At 40.4% G+C, this 20,879-nt stretch overlaps 1 protein-coding gene across 4 annotated transcripts in view; it reads right to left on the reverse strand.

The window, feature by feature from the left end:
- Positions 1-2,153: 2,153 nt before the first annotated feature.
- tmem131l (transmembrane 131 like) overlaps positions 2,154-20,879 on the reverse strand; it is a 36,875-nt gene continuing 18,149 nt past the window's right edge. Inside the window, exons 7-34 of one of the 4 annotated variants that reach the window (XM_047366085.1) lie at positions 20,605-20,709; positions 19,062-19,139; positions 16,868-17,021; positions 16,441-16,499; positions 16,255-16,360; positions 16,074-16,173; positions 15,841-15,985; positions 15,539-15,706; positions 15,381-15,447; positions 15,167-15,290; positions 15,016-15,085; positions 13,165-13,274; positions 12,982-13,051; positions 12,694-12,827; positions 12,146-12,288; positions 11,850-12,036; positions 11,548-11,733; positions 10,245-10,394; positions 9,619-10,159; positions 9,400-9,518; positions 8,657-8,826; positions 8,330-8,536; positions 8,114-8,183; positions 5,623-5,720; positions 5,411-5,534; positions 4,502-4,554; positions 4,274-4,407; positions 2,154-2,691 (exon numbers count right to left, since the gene is read on the reverse strand). In XM_047366085.1, the coding sequence (XP_047222041.1) occupies positions 2,389-2,691; positions 4,274-4,407; positions 4,502-4,554; positions 5,411-5,534; positions 5,623-5,720; positions 8,114-8,183; positions 8,330-8,536; positions 8,657-8,826; positions 9,400-9,518; positions 9,619-10,159; positions 10,245-10,394; positions 11,548-11,733; positions 11,850-12,036; positions 12,146-12,288; positions 12,694-12,827; positions 12,982-13,051; positions 13,165-13,274; positions 15,016-15,085; positions 15,167-15,290; positions 15,381-15,447; positions 15,539-15,706; positions 15,841-15,985; positions 16,074-16,173; positions 16,255-16,360; positions 16,441-16,499; positions 16,868-17,021; positions 19,062-19,139; positions 20,605-20,709 (3,975 nt within the window). In that variant the 3' untranslated portion in view covers positions 2,154-2,388. Of the gene's footprint in view, positions 2,692-4,273; positions 4,408-4,501; positions 4,555-5,410; positions 5,538-5,622; positions 5,724-8,113; positions 8,184-8,329; positions 8,537-8,656; positions 8,827-9,399; positions 9,519-9,618; positions 10,160-10,244; positions 10,395-11,547; positions 11,734-11,849; positions 12,037-12,145; positions 12,289-12,693; positions 12,828-12,981; positions 13,052-13,164; positions 13,275-15,015; positions 15,086-15,166; positions 15,291-15,380; positions 15,448-15,538; positions 15,707-15,840; positions 15,986-16,073; positions 16,174-16,254; positions 16,361-16,440; positions 16,500-16,867; positions 17,022-19,061; positions 19,140-20,604; positions 20,710-20,879 lie in introns of all 4 variants that reach the window. The other 3 variants (XM_047366083.1, XM_047366084.1, XM_047366082.1) reach the window with 3 other exon arrangements.

Raw genomic sequence — 20,879 nt, forward strand, 5'->3', positions numbered from 1 at the left:
GCAGGTTAAATTATTGACGATTCATTTTATTAATGAATAACTCATAGTTTTCTCAGTCAGTTCAAAATCTAAATACACTGCTCAAAAAAATAAAGGCAACACTCAAATAACACATCCTAGATCTGAATGAATGAAATATTCTCATTAAATACTTTGTTCTGTACAAAGTTGAATGTGCTGACAACAAAATCACACAAAAATCATCAATGGAAATCAAATTTATTAACCAATGGAGGCCTGGATTTGGAGTCACACACAAAATTAAAGTGGAAAAACACACTAGAGGCTGATCCAACTTTGATGTAATGTCCTTAAAACAAGTCAAAATGAGGCTCAGTATTGTGTGTGACCTCCACGTGTCTGTATGACCTCCCTACAACGCCTGGACATGCTCCTGATGAGACGGTGGATGGTCTCCTGAGGGATCTCCTCCCAGACCTGGACTAAAGCATCCACCAACTCCTCGACAGTCTGTGGTGCAACGTGACGTTGGTGGATGGAGCGAGACATGATGTCCCAGATGTGCTCAATCGGATTCAGGTCTGGGGAACGGGCGGGCCAGTCCATAGCTTCAATGTCTTCATCTTGCAGGAACTGCTGACACATTCCAGCCACATGAGGTCTAGCATTGTCCTGCATTAGGAGGAACCCAGGGCCAACCGCACCAGCATATGGTCTCACAAGGGGTCTGAGGATCTCATCTCGGTACCTAATGGCAGTCAGGCTACCTCTGGCGAGCACATGGAGGGCCGTGATGCCCTCCAAAGAAATGCCACCCCACACCATTACTGGTCACTACGCTGACAGACACAACAGCAGTGAAATTGATTGTCAATCAGTGTTGCTTCCTAAGTGGACAGTTTGATTTCACAGAAGTTTGATTTACTTGGAGTTATATTGTGTTGTTTAGGTGTTCCCTATATTTTTTGAGCAGTGTCTTAGGCCTGAATGTTTGAGGAAGCAAAATAAGAAGACCCGATACTAAGCGCCATGCTTAGAGCCATATGTTTGAATTATGTAGTTTATGTGTTTTTATATGTGCGCGTTTGTGTATGGCTGATTTGGATGTTTGTAATTTAGGATGTTTTATGGAATTAAAGTGTTTGCAATAAAGCACCTTTGTGGAGAAGCCTCGTCAAGCTTGTCTTATTTAATGATAAAGGCATCGTATTCTTTTCTAAAAGTGAAGCTTTGTCTTTCTTAGAATATGTGTGCAACTAAATGAGAAATGAAAATGTTCCCATCTCACCTATTGTTGTAAGAGCGACAGCCCACAGCATGACAGATCCTCCATCATACCCAACAGTGGCTGAGAGGTGCTGTTCCACAGATCAGTCCTTTGTTTTACTTCCAACCCACCTGGAAGGTTTTTGTTTTAGCTTTATTTGACCAAAAAACCCGTTTGCAATTAAAGTTGCAAATGCATTAAACAAACGTCACCTTTTTGTTTACGATAAGACGGTTTTTCCGCATCACTTTTGAACAACTGCTTTGCATGCTGGTAGTCACATTGTTATGGAGAGTTGGAGAATCTTCAATTTTGTATCGTGTGCTGCCATTTTCCAACAGACATCTTTGAAGATTAATTTTTACACTTTTACCGTCCTGCTGTGTGAAGGAGAAAGATAAACGTGGGTCCTCGCCCAGCTTTGTTTTTTGTTTGCTTATTGTTTTGACTGTATATATGGACTAAGGCAGGTAAGCTATTTTCTAAATAATGGAAATAAACATTCATGTCTGACTTGAAAGGTATGTTCTCTCGTCTTTCCAATTATGAAGAGTGGCTGAGAATTTGACCTCTCTGTGACATCATGTTTATGTTTTCTGGAAACAGGAAACCAGGGATTACTATTGAAACCCAGGAAAACTCATGAAATTTGCAAACTGTCCTCTGTTACATTTATTTTACAGGACGTGATAGAGGTGCCAATAAATGTGGAAGCAGCGATTTTGCTAAAAAAATTTAAATATCTTAATTTGGGGATTTTTCCCCGACAAATACAAAGATTGCATTTCACTGAGCGTCCTAGTTTGAGCTTATGCAAGTGTAATAAAAGATTAATTTATTTGATCACTTTATCAGCAGTGTTACTGTGGTCAGCACTGTGCAAATTAAACACCTCATTTTGTCATTTTAATAAAGACCATCATTCTTCAAGTACAAAACCTTGTTTTTATTTTCTATGATCAAAACTGCAAAACATCTAGAAAAATATACAACAAAAGCTTCACCTCTCACAACATTTAACATCTGAAAATTGGAACATAAAAGAAAAGAAATATTCACATTTTCCCCAATGTTGATAAAAGAACATTCTTTTTTTTCCTTTCTTTTATGTCGGGTTTTATGCGTTTGCAACTAGGTCTGGCGTTCTGGTTTCCTATGAGTCAGACATCTCCACAGTAGCCGGAGTCGTTGGAGAGCTGCGAGTTGGAGCTGCGGTTGGACGAACAGTTCCATATGTCCAGGTTCATGTGCGGTCCGAACGGGTTGAAGCTGGAGTACGGGATGGGTCTGTAGGTTCCCTCCGGCTCCCGGGTGAATGGGGAGTGCGGTGGGGTTATAGGGGTTATGGGGGACATGGGGGACACCGGGGCAGATCGCTCGGGTGGGAAGCGGTTCTGGGGGGTCCAGATGGAGCCAAACAGGCTGGACATGGGAGAGAGGCTGCGGGTCCCTGGGAAATATGGCTGTGAAGGACAAAAGGATGGATTTCATTAGATTTGTAGCTAATTTATACAGTTTCATTATATTAGGATTTGCTTTCCTTAATGTCACTGTGTTGCTTACTTCTAAAAATATTTCTCTAGTTTCTTATTACAGAAAAAAAGTTATCTACGAGTGATTGGAAACAAACGCTCTGCTGTCTAAATTTTGCTTAATAGAAAGGTTTTACTTTACCAGTCAAAAAACTAAACTGTTATCAAAGATTTTTCCCAGGGTTTCTACACATTTTTCATGCAAAAATTCAGTTTAAAGTCCTTTTGGCCCACTTTGAAATATAAATAAAACTTCCTTACAGGTTTGAAAAGAATATTTCTACCATGAAGCAGCTTAACCGTTTCCTTTAAGACTCCGTGGTTTGTTACAATGTTAAGCAGGAACTTCATACACAGAGTGAAAGGCTGATTACTTCATGATTCATAACTAATGCGGAAGCTTTGTTTAATGCCGGGCTGGTCGATTATGGGAAGGAAGAGAAAAGAACACTGGGTTGTTTAACAAAATAGCAGTGTCTGCATTTGTCTTTACAAACTCAAATATTTATGCATTGTTGCCCGGTTTTCAGAGAGAAATGCATGTACAACATGCTGGCGTCATCCTTAAATAAGGGCCACCTGATGAACACCTGTTTCAGCACAGAATGAATGACCTCAGTAAATGAACTCCACCCTGCTATTATGTTGAACACGCCTCTTTCAATCAACTATTCAGTTACACAGACTCGGGAGCATGCATGAAATGAATGTAGGTTCTGTTAGTTTTCTATGGCTCTATTACACCAACAAGTAAATTATTTGCCATGGGGTGATAAGATTTCTCCCAAAAACAGATTGATCCTATTAGCGTAGTTGGACTGCTGTTATTTTGAACACGACATGTACATGCTGATGTTTGATGTGTTTATGGGCCAAAATTGTGGGAGCTTTTAGTTTTAAGATCTAATCTGCTGATTACTGAACAGACCTGGAAAATTGCGATCTCAGGCCCGATTGACCGATACATCTCTAATCGTCTGAAGCCAAAATAGAAATTTGATTTATTGCACGCTGTTACTAAGTGGTTTTTCTGTAAAAAACGTACTGCAGTCATGCCTGAAAGGATGAGCCAGCAGTTTAGCAACCCTGTTTATGTAAAAGAATCTAAATTAAATAGTTAGATGGTGACTGGGGAACTTAAAGGCTAAACTTACAGTAACAGTTTGGTGTTGAATATGAATTTCGTAAAATAATCTCACTCTGGACTGGTTTATATTGCCCTTTTATGACAGAAAACATGCAATAATGTGTCTTTGTCAGTTAAAGTGACAGCAGCCATTCATCATGAAACATGAGCGTCAACATCCCTCTGGGTTTAATTCATACAATAATGGAGGAAGCTGAAAGCATTGCTTGTTTAATGGTGAAGAACGTAGTCTCATCATTTGGTTTTTCATCAGTCGGATTTGCAGCGTCACAACAAAATTAGCTGTAACTTTATTTGCAGGTGACATTTTTTGACTGAATGATAACAGCAGGCATAAATATGGAGATGGGTAATATGAGGCGTCACCTTGCTGCCCACGCATGCTGCTGAGTTCCAGGCAGTGGGAGATTCCTGAGGCTGCTCCTCAGTCCAGCTGCTCTGGGTGCCGTGTACGTTCTGCCCCTCTTGATTGGAGAAACCACTCTGAAATGGTCCATTACCTGGAAAATCATTCCAACAAACATGCCAAGGATCAAACCCACTGAAGTTAAACAGGGGGAGTGCAGCCAAGAGGAGAAGATTATGAGCTTATACCTATATAGCTGCAGGGACTGTTGCAATGACTGTTGGCACTACTCCAGGTAAACCTGAAGAAGACAAACATTGAAGCTGTTAATAGATGCACAAAATTATAGTAATCATCTCTGAAACAATAAAAACTCACTGCGTTACTGCAGGAAATGCAGTAACGATTCTGTTTTCATTTCTGTACAGAAAAGGGTTGTAAAATAAGTGATACTTTAAAATAATCAATACTAAAAAATGAAGTATTCAAAGAAACCCATTTGCCTGAGGACAGACATAAATTAAACACATTTTCATTTCCACAAGTTGGCACACAGCTTCACACAGCACCCTCCCCTCCATACAGTAGTTCAGCTGAACAGTCACGGCAGACGATCAAAACGATGAGCTGCTTCTGGAAGTTTAAAATCATTTCAACATGCCACGTAGGTCCAAACAAGAGCCTCTGCAGCCCTTTTCACTTGAAAAGATGAAGGCTAAAGCGTTGCGCGCAGGTATTTTGCCCATGAGGCAGACAAACAGGAAAAGCTGAAAGACGTTGATACACCCAGATAATATCTGAGATCCAGAGAGGGGGTTACAACCATGGCAAAGCATCTTAAAGACCAACACTCTGAGTCTGACAGCTATTTAAAAAGGCCAGTAGTGCTCCTGTATCTGCAACAGTTAAGGCGTAAACATGCAGGATGGCATAAGCTAATGTTAGCTGTTTAAACAGGCAGCTAAAGACAGGTAGAAATAGGTGATGAGTGCATATAGTTTTTTCTTTAACCAAAAAATTACTCAATAGTTTAGAAACACAACTGCTTATAAAAAATAAACAAAGGTTTATGGTTCTAATGCAGAAGAAAAACAATAGAGGAAGAAAACATGTCAGTAAAAGTGGTTCGTGCAGCTCTGAGGTTTTCGAACACCTACCCATTGTATGATGCGGTGACTGCTGGCTGAGGTATGTAAGGCAGAGCTTCGGGCGTGTTGTATCTGAACTCATTGGTTAGAGGGATGGATGGAGCAGACCATTTGTCTTCAGGCACATAATGACCTGCTGGGGACCAAGGAGGACATTAAAACTTTCATCAGAGATCCAAAGAAAAAACTCCAGTGGGTCAGTCCTTGTAAAGTGCCTTTACCCATATTTCTCTCCATTCCTGCAGCAACATCAGCAAAACTTGGGATGAAGCTTGATGGCGCGGGGTCTGGGCTTTGGCACATGTCTTTGTTATACAAGCTGCTAAAAAAGAAAAGAAACAAAGACAATGGTTAAAGCAGGAAGCAACTAATTAAACAACATCTAGTTGATCCACAACATGTTTTTTTTAGGCACCAGCTTAAATATATCCCGGGTGGAATTTATTTTTTGCCTTTTGTGGCGCAATGGTGACTTAGGTCGGGTTTGTCCAGTAATTGGTGGGGTGCCGGTTCGAATCCCCACTATGTCCATTTCAGTCGCGTCCTTGGGCAAGACAGTTCACCCATCTTACCTGCTGATGGGGGTCAGAGGGCTCAGTGGTGCCCACTGTATGGCAGCCCCACTCCTGTCAGTCAGCCTCAGCCCAGCTGTGGCTGCAATGTAGCTCACCACTGTCAGTGTGTGAATGGGTGGATGACCGATTGTTGTAAAGATGCTTTGGAGTCCTCGGACTTGATAAAGCACTATACAAGTGCAGGCCATTTACCATTTTATTACTTTATTTAACCAGATCTAACTTCACTGGATTTAAAAAAACAAAACCAAATGAAAAGTTATGCCTGGAAAACTCAGATGTGTCAATGGTCGTGTTACATCACCAACTCTCTTAATTACTGTGTTTTGGCACAGAGTACCAACATGCTGTCCTGTTTCTGGAAACTTAACCAGAAAGAACACTGTGCCTTGAACAAAGTTGGCTATGGTATTGAAAATGGTTTTGAGCATTTGTCTTAGTATTGGTATTAAGTTTGAATTTTTAGTATTGTGACAACCCTACTGGTCATTGCCGATTAAAAACAGGAAACTTTGTTTAACCTCCTGTGTTTTTTTTCCCAGCCCTTTTTGCATTAGTTTGGTGCAGAGTGCTTTAGACATTAGCCTAATCTACTAATTTTCTGTTCTGCACTTAACAAAAAGCAATGAAAATGCGCTTTCGTGAAAGTTTTAGGTCAGTTCTGTTCCACAATGACTTGGTAAAAGTGCAACCAAGTTACCACCCAACTTGACAGGAAGAAAAGTCCAGTTTACAGTTATGGGAGCAATATTCCCAAGCTTGTGTGATCATAGTGAAGTGTTTCTGCAACTTTCAGTTATTTAAATTACATTTGTCTTAACACCACTATGATTTAAATTTGGGGGCTATTTATAAAAAAATACTCAATAACAGTTATATAACTGAATATGTTAAGCAAGTTAATTTGACTTTGTCGATTTAAAATGGTGATTTTAGGCATATAGTTTGACTACTTTTACTCCTGTGTCAACTCACTTCACCACTTACAATATATAGTCGTATAACAATTATTAAGATATTTGTTTTAGCCAACTACTGAAATCTGTTTTCAAACCAAAATTGTTAAATTTACACTTTCGCATGACAACGGAGCTGGTAGTGAACAATGTAAGCACGACATTTTGATTGTGATGAGTCAAAAAGAAGAAACAGGTTTAGGAGCAGAATTATGGTGTGTTCCATCTGTACTTGGAAGTCGGAATTTCTGACCTCCGAGTAGGAAATGTCAACTGGAATGCCCCCGAAAGTCGGAATTACGAGTCGGAAAGTCTGGGCAACCATTCAAGATGGTTGATACTCACATCAATAGTTGTGAAACGTTCTTACTTTGACTGTTTTTAGCAGTTTATTATTTATATAACATTTAGTCAGCCGTACACGTACTGCTTTTCAGTGTTTATAAGACAAGATGTTTAAATGCCGCGTAGAACAGTGGTGTCATTGTTATTGTTCCAAGACTGCTGTTACAGTTGCTAGCAATAGGAACAAAAACAAGCAGGAAACCGGAATGCTACAACCTGGAGATGACTTAAACCCCCACTTCCCAGCTCCAACTTCCAAGGCATCATCATGTTTGGGAATAATTTCCTTTCAGGAAGAATTATTGTTTCTCTACCTCATGGGGTTTGTAGTTTTGCCACAGTGGAATCACACCCGAATTTCTCATCCAAAGAGACAAAACAGAGAACAAAAAAAAATGCTGCTGGAATATTTGGAAAACTAAAAAAAAAAAAACACATAAATGAACAAATTTAAGAAAATATAATTTAAGACTGAGCATCAAACCTCTAGACAGCGGCTTGTTTTAATGCAGTTTTATCTGATGAGTTAAAACCAATGTGCATTAAACTGAATTTCAACTCAGCTTGTATGCAGAATGTTGAAAAATCTTCCACTACTACAGATGTTCAAATCCCAAAGTTTTTATCATTCCTAAACTTAGATTCATTTTTTAAAAATTCTCCGTGATGGACGTTAGCAGAAAGCAGCGAGCCACGCTTCATACGGTGAAAGATGCCTCCTTGGCATCAAACTGTGCAAACGGCCAATTTCACAATGTTGTGCTGCTGTTGCATTTCAGAAAAATACACTTCAAGCAGTTGGTGTTTATAGTAAATATGTTTACTTGATAAAATACCTTGAGGCCTTGTAATTGTTACTCATGGTTTGATAGCAGTCTCTTTCTATGGGGTACTGCATGGAATCTCCTGGAAAAACAAATAATGGCATTAACAAATTACAATCCTTAGCTTTTGAATTTTCATTGTTGCCTATATGATGTATATATCCAACTGTGAGACTTCTAACAGAAATAGCAAAACAAAGCAAAGCTCTGAATGCTGGTGCTTTTTACTTTTTCTAGATGAGGTAGCGCAGGCCTGCGTTCGAGCACTGTGGTCCTTGTCTCCCTCCATGCTGCTTGCACTGCTCCAGCTGCCCCAGCTCCCTCTGCTGGCCCTCACGCTTCCTGACGAACTGCCCGAGTCTGAGCCCGACTCCGATACTCCCCCTGCGCGTCGCTCTACTCCACACCTTCTGCGACTGCGAGATGGACACACACCTGTGAGAAATGTAATAGTAAGTGATGTTAATGTCCTGTTTTATCTTATAATGAATACTCTTAGTTCAGTGGTGATTGAGTTAAACAGTCTGCAGTTTATATCATTAAATAAAGACCCACCGTTTTGTTTAAGGGGGTTTTCAGCACCTTGTCCGGGTTTTAGCACTTCTGACTTGAAGCTGTTGCAGCAACGGTTCCTGTTGCGGGTTCCGCTCATGTTTCGATCCCATGTTTTCCAATCAGGTTCCTTCTCCCTTTCTGGTACTGTAATAACGTTGTGCTCAGGAGGACTACAGTAAAAATAACAAAAAACAGGCATATTTCAAAGTTTGGTTATTAGAAGACATCTTTTTTAATTTAAATCAATCACTTTTCATGCAACTTTGTGCAAAACAAAGTGCTTTGCAGGAGTCTGTTGGTGCAGACCAGACATGAGACAGGCTTGTTTTAGCGGAAACGGCATCATTTTCCTACCCTTTATTAACAAAGCATGAAAAACGAAACTCAGTCTAAAAATAGCAAAACAAACATAAAAAAAAGGACAATATATCCAAATTACCGAGAGAAACATTGGTAGGGATAAATATTAGATGTTACATCAAGCAAGAAAACACAATCACTCAAGTATGCATTTAAAAATGTCTATAAAGAAATTAGTCTCCATGGAAACCCAGTAAAAAACAAAATCAAACTAAATTAAATTATCTAATTAAAATTAAACTCAGCATCATTTTCATTTTGAAAGCTGACTGAGATTAATGCATTAAAATCTCAGAAAAGTGATAAATTAAAAAACACTTCTACATTAAACTAGGCAGAATTGGCGTAAATTCTAGTATAGCAACAAGGAACGCATGTTCTACCTGGAGACATTTTCCGTCTTCCTGCGGCTCCTCTTTCCCTTATTATTCCCAGCGGCTGTTCCAGTCTCTGTATTTGGAGCTTTCTTTTTCTGGTCTTTGGCATTTTCTCCAAACTGGATCTGAAAGAAATGCAACACGTTTAGATTAGCTAATGAATTTCTGAAGTATCTGGAACAACAAATGTAAAAGAGATATGCATTTGTACTTCTGTAGCCGTACCTCCAGCTCAGAACTGTCCCTTTTCTCAGAATCCATCTTTTCTGCATAGCGCTCGCTGCAGCTCCTCTCCACAGGACTGCAGACTAACAAGCCAGGTTTGGGTCCTGGACCCAGTGTGACATCCTCGGGGAACCCAGCAGGTATTTCCACAGGAAACATAACTGCTGCTGACATGCTGTGTTCAATACTGCCCTGGAGGTCTTCTGTGAAACCTGTGGGAGTCTTTCGATCCGTCTCGCAGATGAAAGCTGACTGGTTGTTGTCGCAGGAGTCTGGGGTGAGGGAACTATCTGGCGTCAGGTCTTCATGTTCTTCATCCATTATTGCAGCTGTAGCTGCGGCTGTGCTGGGCTTGTGTTTAGTGTAATAAAGTGACACCTTATGCTTCTTTTGTGGTTGGGAGGATGTGGTCAAGGAGCCTTTCTTCGACGACTGAGTGCGAGGGGTCGGGCTGTTGGCCAGAGCTGAAGCGCCACGCCCCTTTCCTTTATCAGATGTGTGGCAGGTGTCTATATAGGTCTTACAACTGCCTTTAGATTTACTGCACGGACACATAAAAATAGAGCCTTTTGGTTTTTCAACACAAACTTTACTATAGCGCATAAAAAAAATGATATTGGACATACTTGACTCCATTGGGAGTGATATCATTGACTGAGCTGTTCTCCCGGGACAGGACAGAGTTGTGGTTGCTCCTGATGCTTGGGTTTGAGAACTCTCTGAGGATATACTGAGCCTGATGGAAGGCCATTAGACACACACCAACCAAGGAGAAGCTACAAAACAAACAGAGAATCACCAGATATTCCCTTCTTCTAATTAATAGTTAATTAATTATAACAAATAATAATAATAATAATAACAAATAGTTCTTAGGGGCATTTGATCATTTTTTTTCCCTTAACGACGATCCAAGTAATTTAAACGAATTACCGATAAAGCGCCATTGTGTACACTATAAATGCAATAGCTCAATTGGAACATATGCAGCTTCATGATTTGTTTTTAAAGATCTACCCGACTCGACATTACAGCTACAGTCTGTTTTTATACGCGGTAGTTTGCTTCAGGGCAAGGCTAATGTTACAAACTTAAGACTTTGCTTTGGATGCTGCAAAATCTGATAACTAGTGTTTCCGCTGCTCTCTGGACAGCTCTCTCTCATACATGAACAGCTTTCCTGGGATATCTGAGCGCAGTGAGCAGGGCAGGTCACATATAGAAAGCTGCAGTCTAAAACAGACTGCAGCAACCTGTTGCAGAAAAGCAGGGTCGTTTTAGTAATCAAGCCACTGTTTCCACTGCATTCACTAGGATTAAAAACAAAACAAAACTCATCTGGGTAGAAATTTACCCCAGAAAAAGTCCCTGGTTGGGAGGTAGCTTTCATTTAAAAACAGTGAGTGCTGGCCATCTATTTTTGGATGTTCTCCTGAACCTCTGAATCATTTTACTTGGTCTCCAGAGTTGTCCACTACAGCCATTCTCTAGTTTCAATCAGCAGGAAGGTTTTTTATCAAGTTTTGTAGATGGTGCTTGAAATTAGCTTTGAATTGGTTGAATTTTTAGCATAATAAATCAGCTCAGCTTAAAGGGTACAAACAAAAAGAAACACCCCCCCTGTGGATCTCTAAGAGATTGCAAGCGAAGAAACAAGGTGGCGCTGCTGCTCTGGTTTAAACATTTTACTTCCTAAAATAAACAAACATCTTCCTTTGACTTAGAAATAATTTTCATTCTGTATCACAATGTGCACAAGCAAGCTGTGCATCTGAAAACAGGAAGTGACTTTTAAACATTTGCTCCACAGAACGCAGCTGCACCGCTGAGCGGCTAACACTGACATAGACAGGAGAGCTACAATAGGTATCTGAGAGCTCAGTTTAGTCAGGGACTTCGATATTTAGACAATAGTGAATCCACACTAACCATGTGAATATGAGTGTGGCAACCCAAAAGGTTTCCTCCCAGCTGGGACCTGGCACCACCTGGGCACAGAGAGGTAACATGTGGTGGGGGAGAGTCACATTGAGGGTAAAAGGGAAGGCGCTACCACGCGATGTCACAAAGGTAAGGTCACGAATCACCCAGGACGACGTAAAGTCTGGTGTAAACCTACAAGCCAGAAAAAAACAAAACAACACAGAGTGGGGAAAAATATAAGTGGTCTGAGAGGTGCAAGAAGATCATTAGGAAGAGAAAGTCCGTAGCTGAGGCTGTAAAATGCTTACCCAATTGTGATCTCAGAGGAGGTGTTATGCTCAAGGCTAAAGGAACGACACTGAAGCACTTCGAAGCCGTACCCCTGACAGGTATAACCATTTATATTCATGGACATGACTGTCAGAGGAAGCTCTCCTGCGTTCTCCACCTTAAAACTCTTCCTGATAGCAAAAAGAGGCTTACTGGTGCGCAGACCTGTCAAAGACATACAGTGCTATTAATCCTTCTCAACATTTAAAGCTTAATCAAAGCAAAAAGTGGCAACTTAACATGTACTAACACAGAGTTCAAGCATTGCTCTCACCATCACGACACTCCAATAGAGTTGACTGAGGAACATTGAAGCGCAAAGACGCCCCCGGCCCGGACAGTTTTCCTCCAACTCTTAGCAGCTCTTTGGCCCCATGGCCTTGTAGGGTCACCATGTCAAATACTGTCAGGTTATTTCTGAAAAAACAAGGACGTAGAGCCTCTCATTACACACAAATGCACACTAATGAGGTTGTAGTTAAAATGTCTTGATAATAATTTGGTGTGGATTTGTTTGCATACCTTGAAAAACATTTTAACTAAACAGAAACAAAAGTTTTACGCTACCCCATGGGCTCTCTAGCACCACCTAGAGGTCTCATGCTGTTTAGAGTTACTAGTGCTAAACGTACTAATTGCTAATTTAAATTATTAATGACTGCTTACAGCTGTAAAGGCAGTACCATATTTAATAAAATTATGAATGCTGTGAGTAATAGTTCTCACAAAGAAATCAGAATGAGCAAAAATTGGTTTTGGCTAGACACGGCATTTAAAATTAACCACTAAATCTTTCTATAATTAGCTATTTCAAAGCGGTACCTGATAATAAGAATGGTGGTGGTTGGTTTGTGTTCAGAGGGCGTAAACGCCACAGCGACGTTTCTGGTCTCCCAGGGCTGCAGCAGCAGATGCAGGACGCCTTCTCCTGTTACCTCTGCTACGCTCTCACCTGCCTGTAACACGGGGGAAAAAAGGAGAAAACACTGTCAGAAACCGCAACAAAAGGTAAAAAAGACAAGACAGTATGGTCATGTGAAAGTTCAGCTAAAAGACAAACTTATCACAAAAATTGTTACCACAGCAGAAATTACTTCAAGTGTTGTTTACCTTTGGAGGAGAAGCCAGCAGAGAAAACACAGTTGTGCTGATGTTCACAGTTTGGGAGCTGATATTAAACCTGTCAGCAGAAAAGAACAAATTGAACAATTAGGTTACAGTCCTAAACAATGCAAACACAAAACACCATACATTCATTGAATTATTAGAAATATCAAACTTCTGGCAGTTTACCATTTGGTTAGAAGGTCCAGAGCTTCACTGGGAGAAGGGTAAAGGGAAAGGATTCGAATCTCCACAGAAACCACTGAAGGCGAAGGATTCTTCAGCATGAACGTTTTCACCTGGACCAGAGAGACCAATATGTATGTGTGTGCGTGTGTGTATATATATATATACACAGGTCCTTCTCAAAATATTAGCATATTGTGATAAAGTTCATTATTTTCCATAATGTCATGATGAAAATTTAACATTCATATATTTTAGATTCATTGCACACTAACTGAAATATTTCAGGTCTTTTATTGTCTTAATACGGATGATTGTGGCATACAGCTCATGAAAACCCAAAATTCCTATCTCACAAAATTAGCATATTTCATCCGACCAATAAAAGAAAAGTGTTTTTAATACAAAAAACATCACCCTTCAAATAATCATGTACAGTTATGCACTCAATGCTTGGTCGGGAATCCTTTTGCAGAAATGACTGCTTCGATGCGGCGTGGCATGGAGGCAATCAGCCTGTGGCACTGCTGAGGTCTTATGGAGGCCCAGGATGCTTCGATAGCGGCCTTTAGCTCATCCAGAGTGTTGGGTCTTGAGTCTCTCAACGTTCTCTTCACAATATCCCACAGATTCTCTATGGGGTTCAGGTCAGGAGAGTTGGCAGGCCAATTGAGCACAGTGATACCATGGTCAGTAAACCATTTACCAGTGGTTTTGGCACTGTGAGCAGGTGCCAGGTCGTGCTGAAAAATGAAATCTTCATCTCCATAAAGCTTTTCAGCAGATGGAAGCATGAAGTGCTCCAAAATCTCCTGATAGCTAGCTGCATTGACCCTGCCCTTGATAAAACACAGTGGACCGACACCAGCAGCTGACACGGCACCCCAGACCATCACTGACTGTGGGTACTTGACACTGGACTTCTGGCATTTTGGCATTTCCTTCTCCCCAGTCTTCCTCCAGACTCTGGCACCTTGATTTCCGAATGACATGCAGAATTTGCTTTCATCTGAAAAAAGTACTTTGGACCACTGAGCAACAGTCCAGTGCTGCTTCTCTGTAGCCCAGGTCAGGCGCTTCTACCGCTGTTTCTGGTTCAAAAGTGGCTTGACCTGGGGAATGCGGCACCTGTAGCCCATTTCCTGCACACGCCTGTGCACGGTGGCTCTGGATGTTTCTACTCCAGACTCAGTCCACTGCTTCCGCAGGTCCCCCAAGGTCTGGAATCGGCCCTTCTCCACAATCTTCCTCAGGGTCCGGTCACCTCTTCTCGTTGTGCAGCGTTTTCTGCCACACTTTTTCCTTCCCACAGACTTCCCACTGAGGTGCCTTGATACAGCACTCTGGGAACAGCCTATTCGTTCAGAAATTTATTTCTGTGTCTTACCCTCTTGCTTGAGGGTGTCAATAGTGGCCTTCTGGACAGCAGTCAGGTCGGCAGTCTTACCCATGATTGGGGTTTTGAGTGATGAACCAGGCTGGGAGTTTTAAAGGCCTCAGGAATCTTTTGCAGGTGTTTAGAGTTAACTTGTTGATTCAGATGATTAGGTTCATAGCTCGTTTAGAGACCCTTTTAATGATATGCTAATTTTGTGAGATAGGAATTTTGGGTTTTCATGAGCTGTATGCCAAAATCATCCGTATTAAGACAATAAAAGACCTGAAATATTTCAGTTAGTGTGCAATGAATCTAAAATATATGAATGTTAAATTTTCATCATGACATTATGGAAAATAATGAACTTTATCACAATATGCTAATATTTTGAGAAGGACTTATATATTTCACACGTTTATCTAAAAACACAAAAGTTAGAAAGCCATTTTCAGGAATAATCATGACACGTTGCTTACTTTACTTTCGTTGACGGGTGTAGCACCAAAGTTCAGAGGAGTTGATCCCTCAACAGGAAGCCTGGGCCATCTGAAGAGACATTCATTTAATAATGAAGTGAGATGATTAAGAACAAATATGTATAGAAATGGTGTTGGTGTTGCAGCTCACCTGCAGGGTAATTTATCTTTGTGGCTCCGCCATCGAGAGCAGAGCTCTGCAGCCAGTTTGCTGTCTACGCTCCAGGATGAGGTGAAGAAGTCTGGCAGAAGAGAGCGCTGCCACTCCAGGCGACCTGGCAGACATAATGAATCAAAATATAAACAAATAATCTTCAGGAAGTGACTTCTTATCTCCACAGGTGTTTTAAGGGGCTACATTTCACCTGCTTCAGACAAGTGAAGAGGACATTGTCGTGGACACTCGCGCTCTGCCTCAAACGCCACCTCCTCCTGTTGGCATACACATGATTATAATCACCTCCGATTTATTTCTCAGACCTTCAAACCAGCAAAGCAGTAGCCAGAAAAGCTCAAGGTTTACCTTTGATGAAGTTGAATGAAAGTAGAAGGGAACGTGCAGGGTGCCAAGGCTGCTATCCAGACTCAGGGTCAGCATATGGTTCAGAGGCAGAGTCCTGTTGAGCAGCTGGAGGGAGAGGATGTGCCAGCAGCCTGTGGAAACTGTCAAAGGGCTGCTGAAGTTCACGACCTGACAAACAGGGGGCAGCAGATACTACTGTTATAAAAGGTCTTCCCGTGGTTGCATGATCAACAAGACAATGAGTTCTGGAATCAATCTACCAAAGAATAACAAATCAAATCATCACGTTTCTGATCACCTACCTTCACCGTGCCCTGTAACCTCTCTGACAGAGTGGCATTTATCACTGTGAAGGGCAGGGGGTGAGGGCTGGAGAACCACAGGTCCATCTGGTCACTGCTTCTTTGTTTCACCTGAAACAAACTGAACAAATCCCCTACTGTCCATCTGCAGGAAGCACAAATAATACAAAAATGATCATCATCAGAACCAGAACCTGAATAAACATCAATATGGGGACAAACGTGTGTGTTACCTGTGTGTGATATGTAGTCCTGGGAAGCTGTAGGTTTTGTTCCCCATTATTTTTAAACTGATATGGCTTATGCATTTCTGTCCATGGCCTGGCAAAAGACCTGGCACAAGACGAAAGGAAAAAAGTTGATCAGCTTCAATGTTTGATTGAGAAGAAACTTCAAGGAGAACAGACGACCCACCTCTGCAAGCTAAGGTAGCCACCTGAGTGAAGTTCTTTGCCTCTGGTCTCAGAAGAACCTTGTTAAAGTTGAGGCTGGGTTCCACCTTTGACAACAACTGCATGTCCTGGAAACGTGAAAACGTTTTGTTGGAGCCAAAATAACACGTCAACATTATGATAAAACAAAGCAATAATAAATTCTAACCTTTATATAGAGCCTCATGCCTCCAGAATTTAACATATAGACACCTATTTTTGCTTCCCCTGTGTGAAAACAAACCGATTTATTACAACATTGTCCGTCTTTACAGCACAATCCTTACTTGTGATCAAACAGCTAATTAAACAAAAGGTAAGCAGGACCTAATTAGTGCTACAGATTTTAATCACAGAACGGTAATTTTAAGAGCACCTTATGTTTAAAATTCACAAAAAAAAGCCAGTCTACAAACTTTGTTAAATAAATGTTGCAAATCTCGTGTGACATTTACTGCAGTGAATTGTGTAGAAAACTGAGCTAAAGAAGGAAGACCTAAGAATTAAGCTGTAAACTTCTTGTCTGTGAATTAATACAACTCATGCTTAGATGTTCAGATTAATTTATGCCCCACCGGAAATCTGACTGCACCCACCAAATGCTGCTGGTCCAACAGCAGGAGCGACCAACAGAAACAGAATGTGCTCGATGACGTAGGGCTTGAGCTTGTCAAGTTCAGCGGGCTGGTCGCCACGAGCAGACAAATTAATCTGCAGACTGAGATGCTCCTCGTTCTGGAGGCAGGACCCCTGGGACGGGAGAGGAAAGGCATACCAGTCATGCACCAAACACAAGGAAAAGGAAGCATCTGAAGACTTAGTGGAGATTTAAGGAATTCAGCTAAAAAGACACCGGACTGAAGATTAGTTTATACTTTAGTATGTAAGAAACTTAAAATATGCAAATACAAGCACGTTTATTTAGCTAGTGTGTATAACATCAGAAAGCATTTCTTGATATAAGAGACGATGGGTGAGAAGAGGAGGGTGCAACAGGCCAGCGAGTCAAACCATGAAGGAAAAAACTGAATCAAATAATGTGATGGACATTAATCAATGTACTGAACATAGACGTTTAAAACTCTCAAACAATGATTATAAATGAGCCTTCTAACAGAATATTTAAACTGATCATGTATATATTAAGCCTCATGTCAAATTTGCACTGATGCACCAACTACAATTACCTTTAACAAACATACAAAAACTATTTGGACCTTTTAGCTTCAACAATTACAGTAATTCAAGACAGCTTTTGACTTTTCTGCGTTTATCCAGCGGTTATTAAAGAAAACTCAACAAAACAGGATATAGTTTTACTTAATGATAAAAATGTACCAGGACAATCGTTTGGCCTTCACCAGGTTCTGAAACTATTAAAACTGAGCATAGTCCATGATCTTCACTGCTGTGGAGGATATTTGTTCTTTGAGGTTTGCTAAACCTTTCTGCACAGCTCATTTAAGGTCCCACCTCCGCTGGACTTTGACTAGGCCTTTCCAACAACTTGATTATTTGGTGTTTGACCTACCCTGTTGTAGATTTGCTACTGTGTTTCGGATCACTGTTCTCTTCATTACCCAGTTTTAGCAGACCTTCTTCTCATGGTCCCACATTTGACTCTAGAACAGTTTGGTATACAGCTGAGGACATGGCTGACTCAATGTCAACAAGGTGCTCCCGTGGCAACAGGACAAGCCCAAATCATCACTCCTCCACCACCATGCTCAACAGCTAGTATGAGGGTTTAAAGGGAGAGTTTGGTTTTCTCCAAACATGAACTTTACATTATTGTCAAACACCTCTAACTTGGTCTTATTTCCACCAAAGGCAATATGACAGAAGTTATAAAGTTGTAATTAGTTGTAAGATTGCAAACCTAAGTTATGCTGTCATTTAATAAATAATAACACTGTAAAATATAAAAGTTAAAAGGTAGATTTAGATATTTTTAGGACCTGGTAAAGATGAGATTATTTTTATATGTCCTACTTTATATAATCTTACTATTAAAATTGGGTGTACTGGTGGCTGCGCGCGGCATAAGAGGTAGAGCACGTGACCCCCTCAGTCCTTAACATAGCCGCCCTGGGTTAGAGTCCCTACCCCGAAGACCTATGCCGCATGTCTTCCCCCTCTCTCCACCCCACTTCAGAAAAATAACAAAAATAAAAGGTCACTAGTGCCACAAAAAAAGTTATTTAAGCTTTGCACATCCTAACTAATGGTAACTCTTTTGGAAGTGGCACTTGAAAATAACAAAAGAGGAAAGGAATTGATCATGGACACATGCTTAAGGCTGCAGAGCGGCGACGTTTGCATCAGAACAAAAAGGATTTTATTAAAGTACAACAGTACAGTAACGGTAATGTCGTGTAAAGTCTTGTTTTAGAGTGTATTGTCAAATGAGTACAGGGAGTTCTGGAGTAATTATAGAATCTCTTGAGAAAGCAATTAAATGTTTGGCAAAAGATCCAAGTAGCATTAGAGGTTCTAGCGAAAAACTCGCATAGTAAGTAATGCTGCCAAGGTTTTAGAGAATATGGTTCTCTGATGAAGTCAAGTGGAAAAGGTTTAAGCATCCAAATACTTTCAATTTGTTTACTACTGTCCTCATTGTCTTGACAGTGTTTTTCTTTAAATTACAACTTCAACAACAGATACTTAGTTTAAAAACAAACCATTCTGTGACATGTTTCCTTGAGTTGTTATAAGGACGTTCATGTGACACGAGCTTAGAAAGAGCTAAATGACGTTGGCAGGCTGACAAATTCTGAGGCAGAAACAAACCTGAGGACTGCTGAGAAAACTCTTGGGTATGCTGCACTCCAGGAGGAGACCCAGAATGGTGATGTTGGAGGCATCTTCCTGCAGAACAAAACAGCAACTAGGTCTTAAACAGCTTTCCAAAACAAATTACGAGAACATCGGGAGACACATCATTTTATTTAGGGTATATGAGAGTAAAGTGGTTTAACACAAATGCACCACATTTTTCAGCTTGGAAAAAATTGCGAACACTGCTTTCTTTTTCCTTCCACCTTACAGTTGAGCACCACTCTGCACCATGAAGCATCATTTAAAATCAGATCCTAATGTAGGTACTAATCTAACATAATTAGCATAATTGATCCATAATAATAATACAGGTTAAAGCTATCTGAAAATGACAAATATTGCATAAGACCGAAGAACATTACATACAACCTGTTTTTCTTTTGCTATCAAGGGTTAAGATCCTGTGCCTTTCAGCACTGTAGCAAGGTGCAGCTTTAACCAGCCACACCTTAATTGTGTTATTGCAATGGAAATTTCCTTCATTTGCATCATTTGACAGAATGAAACCTCCACTGTATTTTCAAAATAGCTCAGAAAAACATATTTATTCAGCTGGGTTTTTTGGGGAGATTAATTAATTACTTTTCATTTATGTTTTATTTGTCCAGAAAAATGGAAATGTTTCCTACTCTTATCTATATGACTGTTTTTGCTATTATTTTACATTTTATGACATATTTTAAGTTGTGCATTCCTCTACTTATTTTTTATGGATTAGGTTCTAAGAACTTAAGTGGCTGTATACAATTTTATATTCATTTCCATTATTTCCTTACAGCATGATTGCAGTTCCTCCTCAACCACCAATTTATTTATGTTTTCCCTTTTTAACTTTGATCATTAACAGTGTTTTTTTTTTTTATATAGATCTCACTGTGTGCTACATCTATCTGTAATCAAAGTGCTCCACAAATGAAAGTAACAAAATAAACTGCATAATCAGTAACAGAAAACAATGAAAATGCATATAATCATTTAAAGTGTGTCCCAAGAGGCTAACTGTAGCTCATTTCTCCCTGAAGAAGAAAACATAAAAACTAAATAACCAAATTAAGAAGCACTCGGGGTGATTGTGAAAGCTCACGGCCAGGCTGACATTTTCAGATTGTCACCCCACTTCCTGTTGTGGGGGCGATAATTTGTTTCAGATGCCTCTCACACACACACTTTCACTGCCTTAGACGGGCTCTAAATCTATGTGCGAGTGAGACGCCGGGGTTTGTTCTACATGATGCTGAAAAATGTAAAAAAAACAAAAAAAAAACAGCGTGTCTTACCAACGGAAACAAAAATGAAGTTTATAATTCCCTGCTGACTCAACAGCCATCCAGTAATTTAATCAGAGTGAGTGATTGTCAGCGTGTGTGTGTGTGTGTGTGGGGGCCTATTTATCTGGGCTAGCAGGAAAAAGGAGATCAGCTGTTTCCAATGATGCACAGTCACTGACTGTAATGCACGGCCTTCACAAACAACACACCAACGTCTAGATGCATACCTGTGTTTGGGTCAGCTTTATGCTCTCGATGTGAGGGAATATTATAAGACTTTCCTTTCTTTGGTAAGATTTTAATGAGGTTTGGTGGCTTCCCACACCAAAAACCTGAAAAAGAAGCAGTCAAAGCGATGAGCGACAGACATCCTCGCTGTACTTCCAATAAAACACTGAAATACAAACAGGAAAATTCACTTAAAAAGTCGACAGAAAACTGTAGAATTTGAGCAAATTGAGATCAGATGTATTCTCTGTTGGGAGTTCAATCAGTGAGAGTA

The sequence above is a fragment of the Girardinichthys multiradiatus genome, chromosome 5 (genome assembly GCF_021462225.1).
Source record: "Girardinichthys multiradiatus isolate DD_20200921_A chromosome 5, DD_fGirMul_XY1, whole genome shotgun sequence".
Classification (NCBI taxonomy): Eukaryota; Metazoa; Chordata; class Actinopteri; order Cyprinodontiformes; family Goodeidae; genus Girardinichthys; species Girardinichthys multiradiatus.